Source organism: Cavia porcellus, unplaced genomic scaffold (assembly GCF_034190915.1).
Source record: "Cavia porcellus strain 051 isolate PalLab524CR breed Dunkin Hartley unplaced genomic scaffold, mCavPor4.1 scaffold_22, whole genome shotgun sequence".
NCBI classification, from domain to species: Eukaryota; Metazoa; Chordata; class Mammalia; order Rodentia; family Caviidae; genus Cavia; species Cavia porcellus.
Genome location: NW_026947505.1, coordinates 60,819,336 through 60,846,644, shown reverse-complemented (window position 1 = coordinate 60,846,644; position 27,309 = coordinate 60,819,336). Strand labels below are relative to the sequence as shown.

At 31.9% G+C, this 27,309-nt stretch overlaps 1 protein-coding gene across 3 annotated transcripts in view; it reads right to left on the bottom strand.

The window, feature by feature from the left end:
• Positions 1 to 27,309, bottom strand: part of Manea (mannosidase endo-alpha) — a 40,499-nt gene that overhangs the window by 12,521 nt on the left and 669 nt on the right. Inside the window, exons 2-3 of one of the 3 annotated variants that reach the window (XM_013150022.3) lie at positions 20,958 to 21,539; positions 3,181 to 3,290 (exon numbers count right to left, since the gene is read on the bottom strand). In XM_013150022.3, the coding sequence (XP_013005476.1) occupies positions 3,181 to 3,290; positions 20,958 to 21,501 (654 nt within the window). In that variant the 5' untranslated portion in view covers positions 21,502 to 21,539. Of the gene's footprint in view, positions 1 to 3,180; positions 3,291 to 20,957; positions 21,540 to 27,309 lie in introns of those variants that run through there. The other 2 variants (XM_063233259.1, XM_063233258.1) reach the window with 2 other exon arrangements.

Here is a 27,309-nt window from a genome sequence, read left to right as displayed (position 1 = left end):
TTCTACAATAATACAACAGACTTGCCTTTTTAACCTTTCTTAGAGGTTCATTTCTACTCCTCCAAAACTACTGAATATTTAAGCTGCAAAAAGAAAGATGAATTATGTACATGTACCAACTCCCCATGATGAATCGTGTCATTTTGTAGTGCAAACATATACTAATAAAAACAAGTATCTGAATAAAAAGAAAAGCTGAATTTTCATTTTAATTTGAAATGAATAATTCAATAGTGATTTGTCGCTTACAGGGTTTACCAGTACTGCAAACACTAGACTATCTTTCATTAGGATATATAATCTATAAGAATTTATACAGAAAAGAGTGGTACTAATGTGAGAACTCAGAGTAAATAGTCTCTAGTTAAAAACACTACAATTCACGTTCTCATTAAAGATTTACAAATTGCATTGAAAAATAAGAATAAGCTTAAAGATGCATGAGCAAACTGAAAACAAGAGTGATTAAACTTGAAATCTGATTGCCCATGCATAAGGAACAAGAGTAAATAACGCACAAATAAAACAAAACAGTACCAAGAGGATAAGATGAAGAATATATTCATTTTACACTTTTATACCGAATTATAAATCACTCTTGAATTACATTTTAGATTTCAATATGAAGTGCCTTATCTCTGGGCTCAATTATATTATATGACACTGATTTCTTCACAGATGCTAATGCTATCCACTAATTTCTACACCTTACACTTTTCATTATCTGGAAAAACATGCTTTCCCTTTATTAATAAATTTTTAAAATTTATGCCTATATATTTATAGGCTTCAGGATTATCTTGCCAAATTTAGTATTCACACTCTCACTAAAATTTTAAGTGGCATTATATGAAATCAATAAATTATATTAAATAAAAGAAAAGCAAATGTTTGAGAGAATGGCCATTTCTGCAACTTTGAATCTAGTCATCAAGTTCATGTTTCTGTTTTCATGCACATATTCCATTTGCTCCAATAATCCATTGAGGATTCTCTGTACGTCCACTGATTTTATTTTCAATGTATTTTTCCTCATTCTGTCTCTTATTTAAGGTACTCTCCTGAATTGCATTTCTTTTTATTCCAACCATTTTACTGAATTCATTCTTCATAACAGCTTTTAGGAAATTTTTTTTGGGTTTTTGTACATATCATTTGCAAAGAATGATCATTATATAAAACTTTTCAATATTTTTAGTCAAATTATTTTAAGTATCCATAATAGTACAAAATAATACTGATTTGAGATGTCACTCTTAATTGGTCTTAGTCAAAAGACTGATACCACCACTTTTTCCAAGAGTAATGTTGTATAGTATAATCTATAAAATATATTTTTTATTGAGTTAAAGTTTATTGATTCAAGAGCTTAAGTGTGTTATTACTAGTTCGTATTACTGCTCAAATTTATAATACCAATAAGATGCCTAAGCTTTTATAAAGTCAACAAAAATTTATTTACTTAACACTTACATGGTGCTTACTCCATGCCAGATATTGATCTTAAAATTATTTGCACATATTACTTTATGTAATCTTTAATGCCACTATATTAGGTAGAATCTGTTATCATTTCTATTTCAAAAACTCAGGAACTAAGGCATGAGAGTTACATATAAATCCAAGTGGTGGAGACACATTTGAATAGAGGAAAATTCAGATATAGAGATTTAAATGTCTTACTCTTGGAACCATTCTTAGATCAATAAATAATCTTATCCACATTTTCTTTAGGTATCCTGTATGTATTTTCATTAGCGAGATGACTATAAAGTCTCTTTCTTGTTATTACTTAGCTCTGAATAAAGAATGGCACTGTTTTATCGAATTAATTAAAAGGATTTCTGTTACTGCATCTCCAGGATAGCCCCCACTGATCCCTACCTCTTGGTTTTCACAATCTATGCATTTCTCTCCCATATTTTGCTAGGGCTGGTTTGTCAGCAGATAAATCAATGGATGGGGCAGAAGTGATAACATGTCATTTGCAAGATTAGGTTAAAAAAGAAGACTGAAAATTCTATAATGGAATTTCTTTCCCTCAGATCATTCAACTTATATACAGTGGTCTTTTCATTGTTGTTGTTTTAGTTTTTTGTTTTTCTTTAATACTGGGTCTTGCTATCTTCAATAGGCTGGCCTCATAATCCTCCTAACTCAGCCTCCAGAGTAAAAGGAATTACAGGCATCTGCAATTTAATCCAGTTTTAATTATTTTTGTTCTTCATATTTACCAATTCCTTGTTCTTTATGATGAATGTCCCATTGGTATCAATAATACAATTTCAGTGCTATTTATTTTTGTATCATTTTTAAGTTTTTTTCTTTAAAAAAAGTGTTATTTCTAATTATGATATAATTTAAGTTTTGAACAGTTTTACACTTTTTAAGTAGTTTTGTTTTTATGACTTTCAGTAGTATTGAAAGTCATATAATGTAGACTGACTATAATTTTATGAATTTATTAAGAATAATGTTGTTACCTACACATAATCAATTTTTAAAAAGTATCCGTGGATTTTAAAAACAATGCTTACTTTCATTAGGCAGTATAAAATTTCTTTTGTCGTACTATTTGAAACTATTTAATCATCAATCCTGTTTGTTTCCATGAACTATCTAAAAAATCAATAAAATCTTACACTGTACCTTATCTTGCTTCATTTGTAATATACTCTAATAAATGAGTAGAATAAACTTGATCTTTATAACTGTCTTTAGAATTTTACCTATATTCTAAATGTACACAAGTGTATATAAATATATTATACAGATGGTTTAAATGAAAACCAGATTTTAAAAACTGCCTAAGTAGTGGTCTAGGTTTTAACTACTTTATAAAGATGTATAAGTCATATGATTAATAATTTAAAGCAGGTCTTTGACATCTAAGCTATTTAGATATAAATCTTCATTAATTTCTACATTATCTTTACAAAAGAAACTTTCAACACCTTTTCTACTGAAATAAATAATAGATTAATTTATATCAAATGGTTAGAAAGAATAAGAGCTCTCTAAAACATAATTTGTATAAAGTTTAAAGCACAGACTAGAAATTTTCTTCATGAAATATATTTTGTCATTTTTTCATAATTAAATGATCATTCAAAAATTGTTATTACTATACACTTATTGCAAAGAGTTAAATTATATATAGGTTGAAAATAAATTTAATACCTTTAGATTGTATTTATGAGCCTTATCCAAAATAGTTGGTACCAAGTTATCAGTAGGTTCTCCATTCTCATCACTTGAATCAGGTGGGTACCAAGACAGCGCAAGTACACCTAAGTGGCAAAGTCAAAAACCAAAGAAAAAAGAGACAAGAACAAAAATGACCACTAGTATTCTTAAAAAAGCAGAAAATTCCTAAATCAGTAACAATGAAAAAGAAACATACATATTCAAAACTGTTTTATTACATTGTCAGACTGTAAAATTATTTTGATTAGTTTAGCCAATATTTATGAACATTTTATTAAGAATCAATTTTTTTTACATTGACTTTAGTTTTCAGAATAAGTTTTAGGCTTACACAAGGAAGCAAAGAAAGGTAAATTCTCATATACTATCTCCTGCCAGTCCCCAACATTCCTTAGTTTTCCTCTTTTAACATCTTGTATCTGATATCTTGTATTATATTTTATAAATGATCAACCAATACTAATTACTATTAATTAAAGATCCTACTTTAGGGTTTACTGTTTGTGCCGTAGAGTTTTGTATATTTTGACAAACGTATAATACCATATGCTCACCATTACAGTATTAGATTAGTTTTACTATAAATTCTGTATTCCATCAATTCCTTCCTCCTCTCTCCTCACCTCCGGCAATAACTGATCTTTTTATGGTCTTTATAAGTTTGCCTTTTCCAGAATGTCATACATTTAGAATCATAATGTATGTAGATTTCCTCACTGGCTTCATTCACTTAGCAATTTGCCTTTCAGGTTCCTTCATATATGTCTCTTTATGGCTTGACAGTTCATTTATTTTTACTGCTGCATAATATTGATTGTACCATATGTATCCATTTCCCAACTGAAGAACATCGTGGCTACTGCAAATCTTTTCTCAATTATGAGTAAAGCTTTAATAAACATTCATGTGCTCATTTTTTGTGTTGTCCATAATATCTTTTAACAGAACATTTATTAGAATTAAAATAATTATAGTTTTTCACTCCAGTATTTAATTACTTTTGTAGTGAAACACTATACAAGTAAAAGAAACATCTCCGTATTCATAGAAATAACTAAATGGAGAGGAGAACTTTTGGAGCAACTAATTCAAAACTTAGAGAGAAATGAGGTGCTACTAGAAAAATGGCACTAATTTATAAATAAATCTACAGAATTTTTTAAACACAGAGATAAAAATAATGGTACTAAAAAAAGATGATGGAAATTAGTATATATTAGGAAGTTTAGAAATTGCCAGAGACCTGAGTTTTAAGACTTAAATTTTTTGGAGGCCACACTACGTATAGAAGTTCTATCCAGAGGAATGAGACAGGATGTTTATTCAAATCAACAGGAAAAAAAAAATGACTATGTCCTCTACCCATTCTGAAAACAAAAATAGAAAGAACATGAAAGATTAAAAAAAAAAAAAGAACTTAGGATATATGGTGCTAGATGGAAGCTCTGGATGGCAAAGAAGGATGGCAGAATACAAAGAAGTTCATGAGTAGGTGCAGGAGAAAACTGCTCAAGCTTAGCCCCGCAATACCTGGAAATTGAGATGCCCACTAACCCAGCTTGTAATATCATTAATGAAGAGTGACAATAAAAATTTTATCAATGTGACCAAAAAGAAATTTATTGTTTTGCAAAAAATCAATACAAGAAATATGAAATAAAACAATAAAGAACACCTAATACAAAGATTGTACCATGATATATGTGAACATTATGAGCAAAGCATTTTTCTATAAAATTAGAAATGAGACTCCTGTTTCTAAATACAGTGGAAAAATTCTTAGAAACTGGTTTCATAGTAAACCAACACTCTCTATGATTATTATTAAACAAATCACAAGAGATAAGGATTTCTTGAAGGTAAAGAAAGTAGGATATTATCTAGCCAAGCTGAAAAGAGCACGTGAGTCGAGAAAAGTGAGTGAGCAAAGAAGTCAGTGTTCTACACACGTAACTGGCAAAAGCAAGCTGGCCCTTAACACCAGTGAAACATGACCCAATTTCACAATTTTTATGTAGTCCAAAGCATTAAACTAAAGTTAATAAGAGCCATATGTAGCTTTTGAGTAACTATTTTCAATAGTTACCAGCCAAAAGCAAAAGCAAATATTCTAGGAGGAAGGTAACTTCTTACTGAGCTTCAAATTATTTGCAAAAAGTATCTTAAAGAACAATGAATTATATACAAACAAAGATAATCCAGACCATAAGGAAATGGACAAGAATCAGTCAATCATAAAAGACAATCAAAATGAGCATATACAATTTTCATGTATTAATACACACTTTTAAAGACATCTTTTTAGTGTACAGGATAAAAAGATAAGCATTATTTAAAACATTCTTGAAAACTGTTACTTTGGCCCTTTTCCAAATTCAACTACTACTCTTTTGTCTTATTCATTTATTTTAAAGACAGGTTCTTGCTATGTTACTAAACTGCCCAGTCCATGTTTGAAATTGTGATCCTTTTTGCCTCAGCCTCTGAGTATGTTGGAGATACAGGTGTGCATCACCATGCCTGCTTGGTCGGCTGGTCTCTCTCTCTCTCTCTCTCTCTGTCTCTGTCTGTCTCTCTCTCTCTGCCTCTCTCTCTTTCTCAGAAACCTGGTAGTATACATGATGGAACAAGTGTGGGCTTTGAGCATGTGTTTAAGTGGCTCATCATGCCCTCCTTCTGTAGCTTCAACAAAATATAGGTAACTCTTACTTTACAGAATATATTCCAAGCATGAGCAACAACGAAATTTCATTACCAAGACTACCATGTTCAGCAAATGGTGCTTCCTCTTTGTGCTTTCCTCACATTTTGTTCTCTTCCTCCACTACATAACTACCACACACACGGTGATTTTGTGTGCTTTAATACTAAGTCTCCACCTTATACTGCTGTTTTTCTTCAGCTTCAGTACAGCCTAGACTGTGCTGTCCAACATGATAACCACTTGTCATGTAAATTAAAAAATTCTCATGCTCAGTCCACTAATACAATTTCCGTTACTCAAAAGCTACATATGGCTATTATTTACTTATTGGACAGTACATATATAGAATATTTTTATCATGACAGAAAATGCAACCGGACAGCACTGCCTAATTACTCTGATTTCCCTAATATACTAACCACCTCAGTATTATCTAGTTATTTTTCTTTTTCTCTAGTGTCAAGTGTTTTTTTTTCTTTTTCAGCGTTTTATAGGTATGGTCTAAGGCTTGGGAACAATGTTCCTTTTTCTCTGTTTTTGCTCAGTTTTTATTACATCAATTATGAATTTCATACATTTAATTTTATCCTCATACAGTACATGATGCAACTTATATTTATGCAATGTCTTTTTGACTGTGGCACATATCAATTCTGATTATATATACTCTTGAAAATTAAAACAATAATGATTCCTCTTGGATCATTTACAAATATAGTGAATCCTTCAAAACAACTACAAAGGTTTCTTTAAAATAAGCCAACTGGGGCTGGGGATTTAACTCAGTGGTGTAAGTGCCTGTTTGGTAAGCGCAAGGTCTTAAGCTCAATCCCTGGTACCAAGAAAAAAAAAAGTCAACTGCATCTCATTAATAAATAAAGGCAATTACTCTGTATTTCTACCATTCCAATTGCTTAGTGAGCTTGGATATTCTTCTGTCATTTCTCGGGATATCAGAACATTATGATACAAAAAAAAAAAAAATCATGTATTACTCATGAAATTCTTCTACAGCATTTGCCACTCAACCTTAAATATAATTGATACACAATAATTTTTCAGTAAATAATGCATGCAAACAGAGTAACAGGAATAAACTATAAAATCAGGGTAGGTCTGGAGAATCAAGTTCAATTTTTATCACTGGATAAAACCTGTGGTGTTTATCCAAATATTAATTATTTTTGCTTAAATTTCTACACAATTAAATGGTTAAAAATTCAGTTCATAATCCACGTCTTAGAAAGTATAAATGAGAGAATACATTGCAAAATAAGAACCCCAAAAAGGTAATCACAAATAACACGTTATAAAAATAATATAGTGTATGGTCAAAAAGTTAATAACTTAAAACATACAAAAAAGGTATATGCAACTTATAGGGTAGGGCCCTGAATAGCTAGCAATGTGGACCAAGAAGATCATAATCTTTTAATATGATTAGGTGATCTTTTAGCAACCCTTTTCCATAATACTGCTGTGTGTGTACTCATGGACAACAGTGGAATGTTACTAATGGAGAGTGCGGGGCAGTGCTAAACTCTACTGATCAAAACCTGCATTTATCCAACACAGGTTGCAGACACATGAGCTTGTGCAATTTGGCAAGTAAAAAGCAGGGATTACTGATAATATTATTTCAACCTACCTGTGTGTGTATGTCTGTGAAGATGGCTCTTTATTATTAAGTGGTTAAGTATTGTTATTAAGTATGTAAAAAGTTTTCTTACTTAACTATTAAATTGGAACTCATATATTTCATAATAAATTAAACACTAAAAAAGGAAAGCTTTGCCATATATATGCATAATAAAACTTTATTTTCATATAATATAGACTATATTATAATTTTACATAAAGCCCGAGATAATTCCTCTTAAACTGGTCCAGACAAGCCAAAAAGCTTGGGCTTAGATATATTCTCTGCTATATAAGAAATTCAATGTTATTTTCAAATACCTCAAATACATGTCAGACTGAAGATCTAACAGAAAGAAAGGCAAGCCCATTTTTAAACATAAATGTATAGTCACTGTACTATTTAGGTTATATGCTTTCAACAACAAAAAAAGTCAAAGTAATAAAACAACCAAATGAAAAGCCAAATAAAATTCAATAAAACTAGATTTGTATACGAAACAATTTTAGAATCGTCAGGAAGAGAATTTATAATTATAATTACTACAGAAAAGATAGTCATTATGCAAGACACAATGAGAAATTTTAGCAGAGATAAAAGCTATAAGAATGATACAGAAATGGAAGAAATAAGAACCTTACTAAGAGATGAATTGTGTCTTCTATGAGATCATCAAAAGATTTAATAAAACTGAAGGGAGAATTAGGGCACTTCTTGACAACTCAAAAGGAATTACCATAACTGAAAAGTAAGGAGAAGAAAGAGGAAAAACAGAACAATACATTCAACAGTTGTGGGATAAATATCAAGGTTCCAGCACACATGTAATTGGAAACTCAGAAAAGGCAAAAAGTATATTCGAACAGTAATTACTAAGAATCCTGCACAACCAATGATACACATAAAGCAATAAGACCAAGAACATGTCAAAAAGCTAATTAAAAATAATAAAGCATATGATTATCAAACTTGGAAAAAAACACAAGCAATGACAAAATTTTAATGGACCCTGACGAAAGAGATGGATACACACAATAAAATGAGAATAAGAAGGTTTCTTAAAGTTACAGCAAACTTCTAATTAAGAAAACAATCAAAAACAGAAAACAAAAGAAAATGAGGTTATATCTTTACTGTACAAAACAAATAAAAAACATCTAAACTCTCAAAAATCTGCCAACTGAGACTTATACAGCAGATGAAGTATCATTCAAAATAGAGGGCACAAACAAAAAAATTAAAAGATTTCACTGCAAGATGGCCAATAACAAGAAATATTAAAGGGGCTGGGCATGGTGGTTCATGCCTGCAATCCCAGCACTTGGAAGGCTGAGGCAGGAGGATCGATGCGAATTCAAGACCAGCCTGGGCTACAAAGTGAGACCAAGGCAGCCTGAACTGCATAGGAGACCCTGTCTCAAAAAAAAGGAAATATTAAAGGAAATATGTGAGGTATAATAAAGATGATACCAGATATACACTTGGATCTACATTTAAAAATAGGCATACTAGAAATAAAAGAATCTTTTTTAAAAGTTTAGTTTTAAATATATCAAAGTAGGTACAGGATTTGTATGGTGAAAACTGTCCCCCCAAAATCAAGAAAATAGCGAGACAGCCCTTCTGAGTGACTCAGCACATAGAGGCTGAGGGAAGCAACCAAGCAGGTCTGTGCATCTTGCTGTGGCCCCATGAGCAGTAAAGCAGCCTAGACTCAGAAGTGCTGGCCTTGAGAAATAACACACGCTTAGCCTCACCCATCTCACAACACAGGCCCAAGAAGCAGCAGGGAAAGTACATGTAAGTCAGCTCCTGAGGCCGGCCCATGCTTCCATCAGTCACTGGCAGGTTATGCCTGGACTCACTTTGGCAGCCTGGTTCCCATGTGAGCCAGACGCTGACAGATAAATCATTCTACCATTAAATCAACTATGTTGCACTCAGCTGAGCTCACTGGGATGGTTCCACCCTTAAATAACAATAGAAGCCCACAGGCACCTCACACCCACACCCAAGCACACTATCCTGAGAGGTGCAGGCAAACCTGGCATGCGTTCACACTGCCATGCAATCCCACAACTCCGCAGGTTAGGTCACTAAGACACCTATACCAATACTGATTATAGCTGAAAAGCTACAGGTTCACTAATTTAACTATCAGGAATGAAAGACAAAGCCACATATTCAACCAAAACCACAGGACAACTGCAAGCCAAAGTCGTTTTTTACAAACGTTACCTTACAATACTGGAAGAGTCCTCAGACCCACCAGATGCAGAAATACCAGCACAGGCACATAGGAAGCATGAATAATAAGGTCATATTATATCTCCAAGAGCACAAAGCAATTCTCTAGCAAGTGACCACAAAGAAAAAGAAATCAACAAACTGCCAAATACAGAACTAAAAGGAAGATTTTTAAGAAAACATAATGAGACACAAGAGAATAGACAGCCAAGGCAGTGAAATTAGGAAGACAGTCCATAAGAATAAGAAATTCAGCAAAGCTAGCGATTTTTAAAAAACTTAGAAAGAATAGGTTGAAGAACTAAGTAAATGAAATTTAAAATATACAATTGAAGGCCTGAATAGCAGAAATGATCAAGTGTAAGAAAGAATATCTGATTGGATCAGGGCCTGCTCTGACAGTCTTATTATATCTGTAAAACCTTATTTTTAACTAAGATCACATTCAAAAGTACAGGAAGACTTCAACAAAACTTTTGTGGAGGCACAATTTAATTCACAATATCTGATCCAAATCAGCAAATATGGCTTAAATACGGAGGCTATATACTGAAATGATGGTTTCAACCATATGCTCACGTGTATTTGCTGAGAACAACTTGAGTATACAGAGTATTAGACATGTAAGAACTAAATTTAAAATTTAAATTATATCTTAATTTGATTTTATGCTAATAGTCAATATGTTAATACGCAATACTTAATAAATTTTTTATTAAAATGTTAAAAAAAGCATTTCTGAGGTTAAAGATAGATATTGTGAAGTAATAAGTTAAAAATAAAAGGAAACAAAAAAAACAAACAAAAAAGCTTTATGATTTATAGTACATCAGTAAGTGAAGAAATCTTCACATTAGTAGTGTTCAAAATATAGAAAATTAACTGGGGATTTAGCTCTGTGGCATAAGTACCCGCCCAGCAAGCGCAAGGTCCTGAGTTCAATTCTTGGTGTCAAAAAAAAATATCAAAGAAAAAGTAGAAAATCAGAAAAAAGGCACAGACAAAATACCTAGCAAAATAATTACTAAAAATGTTTGAACTCTTGGGAAAGATATGGACATTTAGATCCAGAATCCTCAAAGGATCTTTAGCAGATTCAAAAAAGAAAATCTTTTCTCAAACATAATGCAATCAAATTGTTAAAATATAAAAGACAAAGAGAGAATTCTAAAAAGTGCATGAGAAAATCATCAAGCCTTCTATAATGGAATTACCGTTAAAGTAAGAGTAAACTTTTCAGCAGAAACATAGGCCAGGAGTAAATGAGATGATACATTCAAAGTCTTGAAAGAAAAAAAAAAAAAAAAAAAAAGTCAAACAATGCTATTACCAGTAAATCTATTCTTCAGAAGTAAGAATTTAAAACTTTCCAAGAGAAGGAAAACTGAGAATTTATCACTAATGTACTGGCTCTACAAGGAATGGTTAAAGGTTTTCTACACTGGAAGCATAAGAACCATAACTATGGTAAAGAAAACACACAGAAGTACTAAATTCAACAGGAGAGTAGACACACAGAAGATAAAGAAAAGAAAATCAAAATCAATATCGAAAATACAAACTACAAAGATGACAAGAAAAGTAGAAAAAGCAAAGGATATACAAAATAATCATAACAAATTAACAAAATTACAGGAGTATGTCTTTACTATTCACTAATATTTGTGAGTACTTGTTGACTACAGGTCCCAATTAAAAGATATAATACAGACTAACCAATTAAAAAACATATCTTTAAATGAGTTTATTATAAGAAACTCACCTTAACAGTAAAGACACACATAGTCTGAAAATAAAGATATATCATACAGTTGGAAACTGCAAATTACTAAGAATAGCTAGCTATACTTTCACCAGACAAAATAATTTTAAATCAAAACTTGAAAACAAAGTTCACTAAATACTGATAAATGTTTCAATTCAACAAGAGAAAATAACAGTTGTAAAGATACATGCTCCAAAACTGTGGTATCCCATTATAGAAAGCAAACATTAGATCTAAACAAATAGGTTTTAATCACAATAATATTAGCTGAGACTTCAACATTCACTTTGGTCAATGAAATGATAATTCACACACAAAAACAAAACCAACATTTATAAGTAATTGGATGCACCTTAGGGCCATACTCTTAAGTAAAATAAATTGGACAGATATGTATAAATACCACACTATTTCTCTGGTATGAGAAACCGAGTATGTAAATGAGGACCACTATGTGTAACAGGTATTGTGAAACAGGAAACAATGTTCAACTGGTTGGCGGGGCTGGATAAGTTAAAAGGTGAGAAAAGAAGGAAAAATTGGAAACAAAGCTTTTGTAATGAGAAGGGGAGAAAGGCTTGAGAAAGAAGGTAGGGGAATGGGACAAAAGAATCAAGTCATAGCATGTATAGGTGTGATGAATGTGATCATTATATATGTACTAATATAAAATGTACATTAGTATACATAAAATGTACTAATAAAAATCATAAAAAGATTCAGAGGTAGACTATACTACAGACTACACGAACAAACCTAACACTCATTTACCCAATCTTTTACCCAAGAGCTGTAGAATACACTGCTGACTCACAGAACATTCTCCGGGACACAGTGTATGTTTGGCAATAAATAAATAAATAAATAACACCATGTATCTTCTCTAATCACAACGTAGTAAAACCAAAAATGAAATATAAAGCAAACTTCAGCAATTGTATAACTATATGACTACTAAATAACATTCTCTTGAATCAATGAAGAAATCAGGAGGGAAAGTTTTAAGAATTTCTAAAATAAATGAAACTGAAAACATAATCCACCCCAATATATGAGACATACATACCAAAAGGAACACTAATAGGAAAAATTATAACAACACATGCTGACATCCAAAAACAAATAGATTTCCAATAACTTAATGATACAATTTAAGGAGACAAACAAGAATAAAGCAAATTCAAAATTAGCTGAAGAAAATAAAATAAATCTCGAAAACAAATAAAGCAGAAAAAACCCATAAAACATCAATAAAACAGAGTTGCTGTTTTGAAAGAACAAACAAAATTGACAAACACATGGCTAGCTAACTGGGGCATGAGTAAAACAAGAGATATTACCACTGATACCAGAGAAACACAAAGGATCATTACAGACAATTGAGAATAACAATATAGCAACAATTGGAAAACCTGCAGAAACTGAAAATATGATGTACATATCCATCAAAACTGAACCATGAGGCTATAGGTTATTTAAATGCACCAAAATAAAGAGATTGAATCAGTAATAAAATCTACTGACAAAGACCAAAAACTGCAGTTTGACTACTGAATTTTACTGAACTTTTAAAAAAGATCCACAACTATTCTTCTCAAAGTACTCCAAAATGTTAAAAGAAAATCCTTCCAAACCTATTCTACAAGGCTAATACTCCCTACCACCAAAACCAGAAAAGCACACAACAAAACGGAAAAATTGCGGACCAACATTTTAGATGAACACAGATATAAAAATTCTCAATAAGATGCTAGTAAATAAAATAAGCCCAACAGAACACCAACAAGAATCCACATCATGATCAAGTTGATCTTATCCTAGGGATGCAAGGATATTTCAAAATACACAAAGCATTAAGCATATCACACCACATCAACAGAATGAAGGACAAAAACCGTATGATCATCTCAAATGCAGAAAAGCATTTGATAAAATTTCATATTTCGTCACAATAAAAACCTTCAGATAACTACTTAAAGAAGTAATTTGCCACAATATATTGTACTGAGCTATATATGGCCAATCCACAGCATATTTTTTTCTGAATGAAGAAAAGCTAACATTACGTCCTCTAAGATCAGGAACAAGATAAGAATATCACTTTCACACCTTTATTTAAATATGGTATTAAAGACTTTAGAAAAACAGAATAGATCCAAACAGGAAAAAATGAGGTTGAATTATCCCTATTTAAAACAGAATAGCTACAAATAGGAAAAAATGAGGCTGAATTATCCTTATTTGTATATGACATGATTTTACATGAAGAAAAACCTACAGGCACTAGGGGGAAAATGCTGTAAAAACCAATAATTCAGTAAGGTTGCATTGCAGAAAAATCAACACTGAAAAATCAGCAGCATTGTTATATACAAATGACTAGGTTTCTAAGAAAGAAACAAGAAAGCAATTCACAATAATCACAAGATCCCATAACAGATATAGGAAAAAATAATGAAGTAAATGATGTCTACAGTGGAAATTACACAATACTGATGAAAGAGGATAGAAAAAAAGCAAAGACATCCTATGTTACAGATTGGAAGAGTATCATTAAAATGACCACACTACACAGAACAATCTATGAATTAAATGCAATTTCTATAAAACCATTTAATTTTTCATAGAAATAAAAAAAAACCTTGAAATTTGGATGCGACAAAAAAGACAAGTCAAAACAATTTAGCAAAAAGAACAAAGGTAGAGGCATTATACCATCTGGCTTCAAAATATACTACTACATGATAGTACCCAAGACAGCACAGTACAAGATAAAAAGACACATAGAGCAATGGGACAGAATAGAGAATCCAGAAATACATCCATATTATTATAGTTTTAGCAAACAGCAAAATTCCACATTATAGGAAAATATGTTCAAAAAATGGTGCTAGGAAAAATATATCCACAAGCAGATAAGGAAACTACACTCTTACCTTTCACCCTATACAAACAACTGAAATGAATCCAAACATCAAACATAAATTTCATCACCAAGACACTAGTCAAAACATATAGAGTAAATGCTTCAGGATATTTATCTGGGCGAAGAGTTTTTGGATATGACTGTAGTACAACAGACAACAGAAGAAAAATTGAAAAACTCGATCACATTGTACTAAAAGACTTTTGTACAGTAAACAACCTGAAAATTATGATAGAATATTTGCAAACTATTCACCTGCAGATTTAATTTCCAGAATAGGTAAAGAATTCAGTAACTGAAAACCAAAATATAATAGCAGTAACAAAAATTTGATTATACATAGAAAAATTATGCTTGCTTAGGCAGCATATACAGTAAATGGGCAAATTATCTGTGACAGTTAACTGATTATGTCAACTCGAGTAAGAAATGTTCAACCAAATTGGATCAGTGTAATTCTGGGTGGGGCTGAGGGGATTTATTGAAGACAGAAGATCCATCCTAGGTCCTGAGTGTGAGCAGCACCAATTTCAGGTCTGTCGCCTGAATGGAGTAACAGGCAAATGATAAGGAAGGTTTGCTTCTATTAGCTCCAGTCTTCATGTCACCTGGGATGTCCTCTCTTAGCTTCCAGCTCACTCCTCAGCCTCCAGCACAGACAGTTCAGCCTTCCAGTGCAGACACTGACATAGCTTTGCCATGCACACCCTTCAGCCTCCTGATGCACACTCGTGCAGGACACTCCAGTGAGCTCCTGGCCTTCAACTGGATCCTGGGGTTCCTCGGCCCAGATAGCCCTTTTACACTCTTCCACACCTGACACTACAGGTGGCCACTGCATGCCAATTTTGTAAATTCTTACATATTTATGTATCTTGCATTAAATCTATTTTTCTAGTAAGCACTGACTGATACACGACCTAAATAGATATTTCCCCCAAACAACGCCTATATGAATGGCCAAGTGCGAGAAAAACACATTCAATATGAGCAATTAGCAGTGAACTGCATAGTCAAAGACGACAGTGAGATATCATCTCATCCCAGTTATAAAGATATTATCAAAAAGACAAAAAATAAAATGCTTGTGTGGTTGCAGAGAAAGGGGGATTCTCATATAATTTTGCTAGAAATGTTCATATAGTCATTAGGGAAAACAGTACGAAAGGGTTTCAAAATACTAGAAATAGAAACACTGCATGATCTAATCTACTACTCAGTACATACTCAAAGGAACTGAAGTAAGCTGATACACTGAAATGAAGCACACTGATGAGACATCTGTGCTTATATATTTATTTCAGTACTGATCAAAAACCTAAGACACAGAATCAGCCTAGGTGTCTATCAATGGATGAATGAAGAAGAAAAATATAGTATACATACAAAATGAAGTACAATTCTGTCATAAAAACAATGAAATTTTGTCAACAGCAGCCTGGATGGATATTATGTTAAGTAAGTTAGGTACAGAAACAAAACTATCACATGTCCCCATTTGCATGTGCAAGCTAAAAATTGATTTCGAAAAAAGGAGAAAATAGGGCTGGGGATTTAGCTCAGCGGCATAAGTGCCTGCCTTGCAAGCAGGCAGTCGTGAGTTCGATCCCTGGTACCGATAAAAAGGAAAAAGACAAAAAAAAAAAAAAAAAAAAAAAAAAAAAAGAAAAAAGGAGAAAATAGCGGCTACCAGAACCAGTGAGGGAGTGAGCCGGTAAGAGCGGTGGTTAGTAGGCACAAAGGTGCAAACAGGAAGAATAATTTCTTATGTTCTATAGCAAAGTAGGATAACCGGTTTTCAAAAATTTATAGAACACTTTAAAACAGCCAATAAAGTAAACTCTAAATATTTCTAGCAAAAATAAAAGATCTACATCTGAAATGAACAGGCAATTACCCTGATCATTATATTGCTCTATCCCGTAACATGAACAAATACTGTGTTAAAAAATAAAAACATTTGAAAAACTAAGCAAAACAAATTTAGAATCTTATAGAAATGAAAGCATACATTATATTCACAGAATGGAAGGTTTGTTATTATTTAATATTGTGATTTCAATATTGTTAATATATGAACTTTCCTGAAAAACAAAGTGCAGGTTCAGTGCAATTCCAATTAAAACTCCACCATGATAGTGGTAGATAAAGATCAATGAATTCTAAAATACATAAGGACAAAGTAACTATAATAGCCAAAGCAGTTCTGAAATTCCTCTACAGGTTTTCAAGGCTTATTATAAAGCTACATCACTCAAGAAATGGTACTTGATAAAGATAGACAAATACAATCAATAGATTAGAGAATTCAGAAGCAAATCCAAACAAATTTAAGGAAATCCAAACAAATTCAGAAATAAATCTAAAGCCATTTGATTCTTTTATAAAAAAATAAAGTTAGTTCAATAGAGATAGGACAGAATTCTCAATAAATAAACTATTGTACAGTAAGATGATATGCTTTCAGTAAAATTCCTACAACTGTCCTACACTAGATGGGATGCTTTCAATAAATTTATGACACAGGAAAAAGCAGGGAAAAAACATACTGCCAAGAGACAAAATAATCAGTGTAACTACTTTCGAGCATTTGTACCATTACGAAAGGTATATGGGATATATCTCCACTTTACAATGGTAGGTATATCTAAAATCAATGCAGCATTCTAAAATGAAAATTTATGACATAATGTTAGATGCTAATAGTATATTAAAATTCAAAATTCTAATTCACCTTCTTATAACTTCTAATTCTCCTAGTTTTATGTGCAAATTTTAAAAGTAGAAGATGCAGAAATAAGAATTGTGACCTTAAAAGACAGGATATTTTTGACTTACAGAAAACAAATATTATGGATTTTTCCTCTAGTATTTTTAAAGGCTTAACAATTAAAAACATGAACAGGGAATGTGCCTTACCTATCTTTATGTCCCTAGAATATAATACAAATGTAAGGACAGGTTGAAAACTCAGTATTCAGCGTGAAACTGAAGGAAAAGGAAGAACATTTTTAAAGACATAAAGTAAATTACTTATTAGGTCTAGTACTTTTCTATAATTGCCACACATAATTATCATAAACTTAGTTACTTTATCTATAAATTTATTGTCTTGCAGTTTTCTAGGTCAGATATGTGATAGCTCTTTCTAAATAGGCTAAGACCAAAGTCTTAGATTGAACTGCTTTCTTTCTGGAGAGTCTAGGGAAGAATCTACTTTCCTGACATGTGAACTTTACAGAGGCCCACTCATACGGTGGGTCACCTTCAAAGACAGCAACACGGGATTGTGTCTTCTGTATAAGGCATACTTCTGACTTTCTTTTTGCTTCTCCTTTATAATCGCCCATGTAATTAGATTAGCCTACAGCACATAATCTAAAATAATGCATTTAAAAAATCAGTTCATCAGCAATTGTTGCAACTGAAACACTAATTCCCCTTTGTCATGTAAAATATCAAATCCACAGATTCTAGGAATCAGGGTGTGTACCCTTGGGAGCCATTATTCTAGCTTTCCAACTGGCTCTGCTGAAAAATTTAAAAATAAAAAGTCACCTTTTTTTGGTACTTTTCAAATTGTAAAGATATCAAACATGAAACAGAATCCATTATGATATATAATACTTTACCTAACAGTGTAGAAAGGGATACAGATAGGCTATTATGATACACTGTAATGATACACTGTATATTAATTGGATTGATAAAACAATACTTCATATTATTGTCACCATTTTTTTCAACAACAAAAAATTCTAGGATATTAGGATTTACATGCACAATGCTCTTAACTGGAAAAGCAGATCAACCAGCTTGTATTCTGTCATTTACCAATGTGATCACTTCGCACAACAATTTAAGGTAAAAAGGTCATTTATATAAAAAAAATGAATGCTACACATGAAGTCAAAGCACATTCAACTAAACAGCAATAAAACCAGCCTTCATTTACTATTTCTTTAGTTGAAAACAATGTAAAAAATAGCACAACTCCATAGATTAATTGACTATAATTTAAAATTAAACTGTTTTAAGATAAAAATTCTTTATTTTCAAATTGTTATTTTATTACTATCAATCTGTCTTTCTGCAGAAAATCCAGATAACATTAATAATGCGTTAATAAAATGAGCATTTAAATTAAAAATTGTATATAAATATTCAAGAATAATTCATGTTCATAAATGCAATGTAGTTGTGAAATAGTATATGAAGGAAAAGCTTTTTTAAAATATTAGACAATCACAAAACTAAATGAGAACTACAACATTTTTCTCAATCAATATTAAACCATGCCGGTCGGGGATTTTAGCTCAGCAGCATAAGCACTTGCCTGGCAAGCAAGAGGTCCTGAATTCAATCCCCAACACCGCAAAAAAAAAAAAAAAAAAAAAAGGCAAAAAAAAAAAGACTTATTTGAGCCAGGCGTGGTGGCTCACGCCTGTAATCCCAGCACTTGAAAGGCTGAGGTGGGAGGATCATTTTGAGTTCCAGACCAGCCTGAGCTACAAAGGGAGCTCAAGGCCAGCCTGAACTGCATAGGGAGACCCCGTCTCAAAAAGACCCCCCCCCAAAAAAAATTAAATCATGCCATAAACAGTAAGACATAAATACATATCCTTATATATAACATATATTTATATTACACAATATGCATGTTATATATTATAAATACATAAAATATAAAAGTTATAGTCTTAAATGAGAAGGGAAACCTTGCTGTACACAGTTCAATGTGTAAAAATAAAAATAGCACTTGAAAACTAACCATTTTCTTGGTCAAACAAGCACATCTTTTATAGCCGTAACAAAGTTATCTCTCAAATAACTGAGGACTAAATGTGATATAAATTTTTTTTTGTTAAAAACAGAAAAAAAATCATTTCAAAACTTTATTCCCTCTAAAGTAAATTAGTAAATAAAAACAGATACACACATACATGCTCACCACACAGCAGTCAATGGTGTCTACATAAGCTTTAACAAATTTGTTTTATGAAAACATAGAAAGTGGAGCTGGAGGCATATACTAGAAATACAATGTCATAAATAACTGACAAACAAGTTACCCCATAGAGGAAAACCAAACCAGCTTATCCATATTTATATAGCCTCAGGATTCTACATAGGTTTGTTCATTAAACAGTCTTGAAATTCTCTCTATATTAATATTATTCCACAATGAGTATAGTAGTTTATGTAGAGCTACAACAATCTGAGAATTTTCTCTTGGATCCAATTTCTTCTTGTGGTCTTACTACCAGGAGTACTAACAAGAGAAAATTGAAACCACAAAGTTTTACAAAAGAGTACACTAAAAAAAAATAAAAGCTTTTCTGGCACCAAATTGTATATATAATACGATTATCTAAAATACACGTAACTGAAGTACCTAAATGAAAGGGACTACAAAGCAGAGGGAAAATACTAACAACCAGAATAGTCAATGCTGTCCCATCAGTTGAGCCAAAGGTATGTAATACAAACTTTAAAACAATGACATAACAAATCAAAAAGAATGAATGTATGTTTTAGGCAAGAAGAGAATATCAAATGGAAAAATATACATGTTCAATGCTAAAAGGAGGAAAAGAAAACCAAAAAGGGCACATGCAAACAATGGCAAAATATCATAACATTTAAATCCTTATCATTATATTAAATATAAAAGTAAACACAAACATTATAAAAAAGAAGACTGTCAAAATAATTTAAACAGAGAAGCAAAACAAAATCATCTGCAATATTTATAATATGCCCAATTGTCTATCAACATTTGAATGCAGAGTCAAATTTCCTATAATCGTGTGATAGAAGGCTACTCGTCAATAAAAACTACTCACTAATGAGTACTTAACAACGTAAATACATTTTAAAATATTGTACTCATAAGACACAAGTGTTGAATGATTCAGTTTTCATGAAGTAATGAATGAAAACCACTTTATAGTGACAGAAATCAGATTCATAGCAAGGGAGAGGGATAAATAAGGTAACCAAGATAAAACCTTTTGGAATCCTAAAATATTTTACTCCTTGGTTTGAGTACCAAATAGGTGAATACCTTACAGAAACACTATTGAGCTTTTAAAGTGAAGAAATTGGGGCCTGGGGATTTAGCTCAGCAGTATAAGTGCCTGCCTTGCAAGCGTGTGGTACTGAGTTCGATCCCAAAACCTAAAGTGAATAAATTTTCTGTGTTCCAGGTAAATCATAAATAATTAAGAAACAGAATTAGAAATAAATAAATTACATAAGAAATCAATAAAACACTCAAAATTTTAGAAATTAAATAACATACATTAAAAACATTAATAAAAGTTGGTGACCTGAATTTCTAAAAACAGTTTTTCATTTGGAGGTATGAGTTAAAACATGAAATATGTGAAGACTAGTAACTTAATTTTCCACCAACAATTTATATACGGTGTACACATACATGCACATACATAAATAAAATAATTACCAATAGAAGCTGAACGCATTTGTCTCATGTGAGTTTCTATGACAGAAGGATCTCGAGAGCTGTAACTTCCCAACTCAGGATAAAAGCTGGAGCCAATGTCATCTGGAGGGCTGTGTTTCCCTTGTGGATAATTCTTGGCTAATCTAGGGTCCCAATGTTCTAACACTGGATGGTTCCAATGTATGTATTTACCATCAAATTGTGGGTTTCCATACCAACTGTAATAAAACACATGTAAAAAGTAATTCACAGGCGGCAGTTCTTCAAGGTTAAGTTCAGAGGCTTTGGACGGTTTCATAGTGTTGTCAACGCTTTTTAAATTCTTGGTATTGGTTTCACTCTTGATTTTGCCACTCTTTTTTAAATCAAGTTTTTTCCCCAAATGAACAGTTTGTTGATGAAGTTCTGGAAGAAGGTCAAGTCCAAAAGGAGCTCCAAAAGCAGCCGTATTTGGTCTCAGCATTTTTAAACTCATCATCAGAGAGAAAATAATTAGAATAAAAAGTGACAAAATGATGCAAGTCCTTCTCCGAAATTTTGCCATGATGACATGCTTTAAATTCCAAAACAGTGCATGTTCTGCTGTAATTTATTGAAAAAGATAATTAGTAAGTGTATCAACAATATTTTCCAATGTCTTAAAATAAAACGTAAAATCCCTAATTATCACGCTTAAGATTAATAAAATGATATTAATTATATCAAGTATTAATGCTTAAAAAAGCACCTACACGTAGTTACACTAACTGACAATACTGATTCAGGAATACCACCATTTGTATGTCAATTACACTTAGTAAACCTTTTATGAACTTTACTTAAAAAGATGAAGAGTATTTTTCCTTCCTTGATTTATGGACACTGAATATAGAAAGGGAATATCCTATCTATTTAAAGGAAAATGTCCTAAACCTAAGCGTAAAATTTAAAAATCAGAGGCAATAGAAGGAAATAGTTAAAAATATACTTCAATCTAGTAGTAATAAACAATGATTTCCATAAATGTCTTTTTCACTAAAACTTTACCAAGAGGGAATAAGCATTATATTTAGCAATGGGATACAATCAGACAGTATTTTTTAAATGACAGTAGGTAAAAAATAATATAATATTTGATATTTTGACAACTATCAAAATGCTATCATTTAAATATGTCCTCCAAAATTCATGTGTTGGACAATTAATTCCTAATTCATTACTGTTGAGGAATTGAGCCTAATGGAAAATGTTCAGGCCAGGAAGGTTTCATTCTTTAAGAAAAAGATTAGTTCTATTTTGCCCATCGACTATAGAATGGATATGAAAATATAACATTTTCATACAATGGAAAGCTACTCAGCTCTAAAGAAAGATAACCTACAGGCTTTTGTAGGTAAATGGATACAACTTAAGATCATGCTCATGGGTGAATTGGTTCCAAGTCTCGCGGGTGAAAATCGTGTTGTTTCCCTAGTATAAAAAACTAAAGGAGTGGGGCTGGGGATTTAGCTCAGCGGCATAAGTGCCTGCCTTGAAAGCAGGCAGTCATGAGTTCGATCCCCGGTACTGATTTAAAAAAAAAAAAAAAAAAAAAAAAAACACCGGTATTGTGAAAGTGAAAGGGAGGAAATGTCTAAAAAGCGAAGGCAGCGGCCATTGTTAATCTACTATCATGTTTTTAAGCCCTGTATTGTTTTCATTGCTCTTGTTTGGTTTTATTGTTTTGTTTTGTTTGCTTTTATTATATTTGATGGCATGGGGCAGCTATTTGTAAGATAAAAAATATATTATGGTAGCCATTACTGATTTCCTATTATTTTGTTTCAAAGTCCTGTATTGCTTTCATTGTTTGGTTTTGATTTTATTCTATTTTGTTTTGAAATTTTATGTGGATGGTACAGGCAGCTACTCTGAAGATAAAAACAAGCATCATGGTGGCCATTGTTTTCCTATTATCTTGAAGTCCTGTATGGCTTTCATTGTTTTGTTTTAATTGATTTTGTTCTGATATGTTTTGTTTAATTTTATCCTGCCTGATGGTATGGGCGGTTATTCTGAGGATAACAAGAGGCATTATGGTAGCCATTATTGATTCCCCTTTATCTTGTTTTGAAGTCCTGAACCATGTTCATTGTTTTGTTTTGATCGACTCTATTCTGTTTTGTTTAGTTTTACTCTCTTCAAAAAAAAAAATTAAATTTAATGCTACTATCAAAAGAGCTCGAGGGAGTTCTATTTGCTCCTTCCACCATGAGTTGCTCCTGTTCTTTAGACAATGGAGCATCAAGACACAAGATTGAAAATAAAAAGTAGACCTGACCAGACAGCTGGTCCTAAAATACCTTGATTTTGGACTGCTCAGTCTTCAAAAGAATATGAAATAAATCTGTTTTTTTATGAATTACCTAGTCTCAGGTATAAAAGCAGTATAAAATAGACTAAAACACAAAATAACTGTAAAAGCAAAAATCATTGATATTAAACAAAGGAATAAAAAGTCTCATGGGAAACAGGATAACCACATGCTGAATATATTTCTCCAAAAGATATCTAATTAATTACAAAGGGAAGCATAATGTAGCAGTAGAGACCATACCAGATGCCAGCCTAAACAAGTTATTAAAATTAATTTTTTTCTTTTTTTTCATTTTTGGCTTCTTGACACAGGGTTTTGCTATGTAGGCCTTGAGTTCACTTTGCAGTGTGGCTTGCCTCAAAGTCATGGTGATCTTCCTGACTCAGCCTCCTGAGTGCTGGGATTACAGGCATGTACCCCAGTGATTTCTAATAAACGTATTTGTTAGAATCTCCTGAGAGGCTGCACTGAGGACATATACTAGTGGCTATGACAAATATTCTGTTCAAAAATTAATCTTGCTTATTTATGAAGATGCATGAAATATATGAAAAACAAAATATACACACATGTACACATGCATGTATTTACACACACATACAGACTATTATAATGCATATAATCAGTCTTCCAAATCTCTGAGTTCTTCATCTATGGATTTAATCAAAATCAGATGAAAGATATTTGGGGAAAAAAAACTTTTATCTGTAATAAACACATATCGACATACATACTCCGGTCACTAATTTCCTACCAAATACAACTATATAACATTTACAATGCGTTAGATTAGTAATCCAGAGATGATTTAAAGTAAACAGGAAGAAATATGCAGGTTATATTCAAAGGCTACAAAGTATTTTATAAGAAATTTAAGCACTTATGGACTGATATTCACAGGGGTTTGTAGAATTAATCCCCTTTGCAGAAACACAGGGACGTTATATAGGATACAATGCAACATTTAAGTAAATTTCAGTACAGCAGTACTCATTTCATGAACTTAATTTATTCTGTGATTTTGGCCTTGTGTTTGTGTGCAAAAGGTGGCCATCATTATATTTGTCACCAGATGAAGTTTCTAAACAAAAAACAAAATTTTGCCAAATACTTCCGTTTGCAAGCGAGAGTGTACATGAACTGAAGTATCACTGTATATGTATGTATATATTTAATTACAGGCAAACATGATAAAATATTTAGGAAAAACAAACAGGAATTATTGATTTTTTTATATTTACAACTTTCCTAAAGTCTTCAATTACTTAAAAATTAAAAGGCAAAAGAAAAAAAGAAATTTTAACACAAAATCTGCTTGATTCTGAAGGGCCAATGCATAGCCTTTCAAATTCAGCACTGTGTAACTCCAAGAAGTGAAATTTTTATATTCGGAATGTGGCAGACCAGAAAATTGGATAGGAAAAAAATGAAACAAACTGTATAGCCATTTGGTTCTGTGCCTATAATTTTTTGTCCAGAAATTTCCAAATTGTTATGAAAAATTTTCTTTGCTTAAAGAAAATAAAGTTTTAATAAGACACGAAGCAGAAACAAAGTGTGGATATAATATGATCTCTAACGTACAGAGAAATGAAATACACTTAAGCATGTATAATACATGTAGTTATCTATAGGCGAGAAAACAGCAATTTCTCTGTCTTTTAAATCTGGAACACAAGATTTCATAACAACAAAAAGTTGGGCCAAGGATTTTATAAGGAAATAATCAATGGTAATGAATGTTGAAGATCCAGAGGTAACAGAAACAGATTCAGAAATTTAGATTTAGAAATTGAGACTAGAGTTTTGAGATGATGACTTCAGCTGAGTGGTAAAACACATTAAAGACTCAAGATATATAACAGAAAGAATATTGATTTTGAACTCTGAACATATAAAAGCAGCCATGATGACCTTACAAAACAGCTTATCAGTGTCATCTAAGAGTTATTTTGTGAATCATCCAAAGGTATGTTTGTTAAAGAGAATATGAAAGGCTAATGTTTAGTCAAACAGTAAATATCACTTGACGTTTTAAAAAATGTAAGTGAAAAAAATATAGGAAAAAAACACTGATTTTTTTTTTTAACATACAGGATTTTATTCTCTGCATCTATCTATGAATAAAAAAACCAAACTTGAGTTTACAATAGCTACCTTCTCTTTTTATCTCGTCCTCATTGTAATCTTTGAAGCTGGTCCTTTTCTCTTTTTTTTATTTACATTAATTTATCTACAGATGATCCGCTGGTTCTATCCTCAACTCAGTATCTCAGTTAACAGTATTAAGACATTTCTACCAAAGGGAACCTGTTCACTGTAATTAAAAGTTATTCTGCAGTTAAAATGCTCATTTCAATTCTAGCAGTATCATTTTCTAGTTATCTGATGTATATACTTGACTCGACTATACTTTTTTTTCCACTGTAAATTCAGTTCACTTGCAGGACTTTTTGCGAGTGTGAAAAAAATATAATGCTATAAAACCAGAATGAAATCTGATTTAATATAAATCTGATTATTGATGGTGATGACAATATTAAAGATAGGTGTTTACTAAGCAATCATAAACAAGTGTATGGTTTATTCTAATAGTCTATTCTCTATATGGCTAATTTAAAAATTCTCACTCATATTTCAGGTCAAAGCTGAAATGCTGCCTACTTTTCTCGATACTTTTCTTTACAATCAAGCAAAGACCAACGTATTTCATACATAATCAGAAATAATTAATTAGCTCAATTTCATTTCTAGTCTCTTGCTTTTGACAGTGGTATGTATTTGAACAGCATGGACATAAACATTCATCTGCCTACATACACACTTCCTATGTTTAGGATCTATGATGAATACAATACATAAAAATCATAAAGATTCTATAATTTTTAAAGCCACTTAAATAAAAATAATTATTTAAAAAGTTTAAAACAGGGCAACCCATGTAGGCCCCTCCTGTCTCTCACAAACTATTCTTTTCTCCATTATTTTTCTCAATAATTTTTGCTATCCTTAACAAAAAAAGTGCAAACCCACAATCACTGTTAAGATGCCGTTGACATCTGATGATGCTGCAGGGAAAAGTTGAAAGAACTACTTATTTAGTTTCAACAAAAGAGATAAATTTCAGAAGTGAGATGAAAGAAGAAAGATAAGACAAGTTAATTGCAGATAATGTAGGTTCTCAAAGCGGATAGCTTCTGTATTCAGAAACTATATATAATATCTTCTTTTGAAATCATGGTGCCTATTTCTGTTTTTGTTTTTTAATCTTTTAAAAAGCTATTTAACAAGAACATCTAATAAGGTCCAACAAAAAACTTACGTTCTGCTACCATGTAAATGAGTAAAATAAAAAAGTTTTCCATCTTTTAAAATTATTATCATAAAATTATAAAGATACCTCATGCTTTTTCTGTTTTCTTTTGTATAAAGTCACTGCAGATAATACAATTAATACAGAAAGACACATCTGGAACTTTCAGAATCACTTTTGGTACTAAGGCTTCCTTTCCCAGGTTGGTTTTACAGTAACTTTGTTTCACAGTAAACCAATTCGGCATATTCTCCTCAATCCGTTTTTAACCTTCATAAGAATCTTTCAAGTAGTTTCTTTTGACACCAGTTTAAGAGTGATAAAGCTGCACAACTGATCAACTTCTTCAAAGTCTCTCATGCAGCAAATGGTAAGACAACCTGAGGTTAAGTAACCAGCAATGGGCACAGTCAGGCTTTAGAACTACAGTTGCGGCTCTCTGGTACTTTGTCTTACTATAAAGTATCCCAATAATTTTTGCGACACACACAAAGAGTGTGGATATACCCATGTTTTCATTCAAAGACTGTGGACGTACAGAACAATGATTAACTGTTCCATAATCCATAAACCGTGATCCTAATTTAATCTGAAGGCAGTTTAGTTTTTGATCATACACCCCACTCCCTACATCACGTGAATGAGTAACAGCAGAACCTTCAAATTCACCAACCTCGCAACATGACATTTTTTCTGAGTGTTTA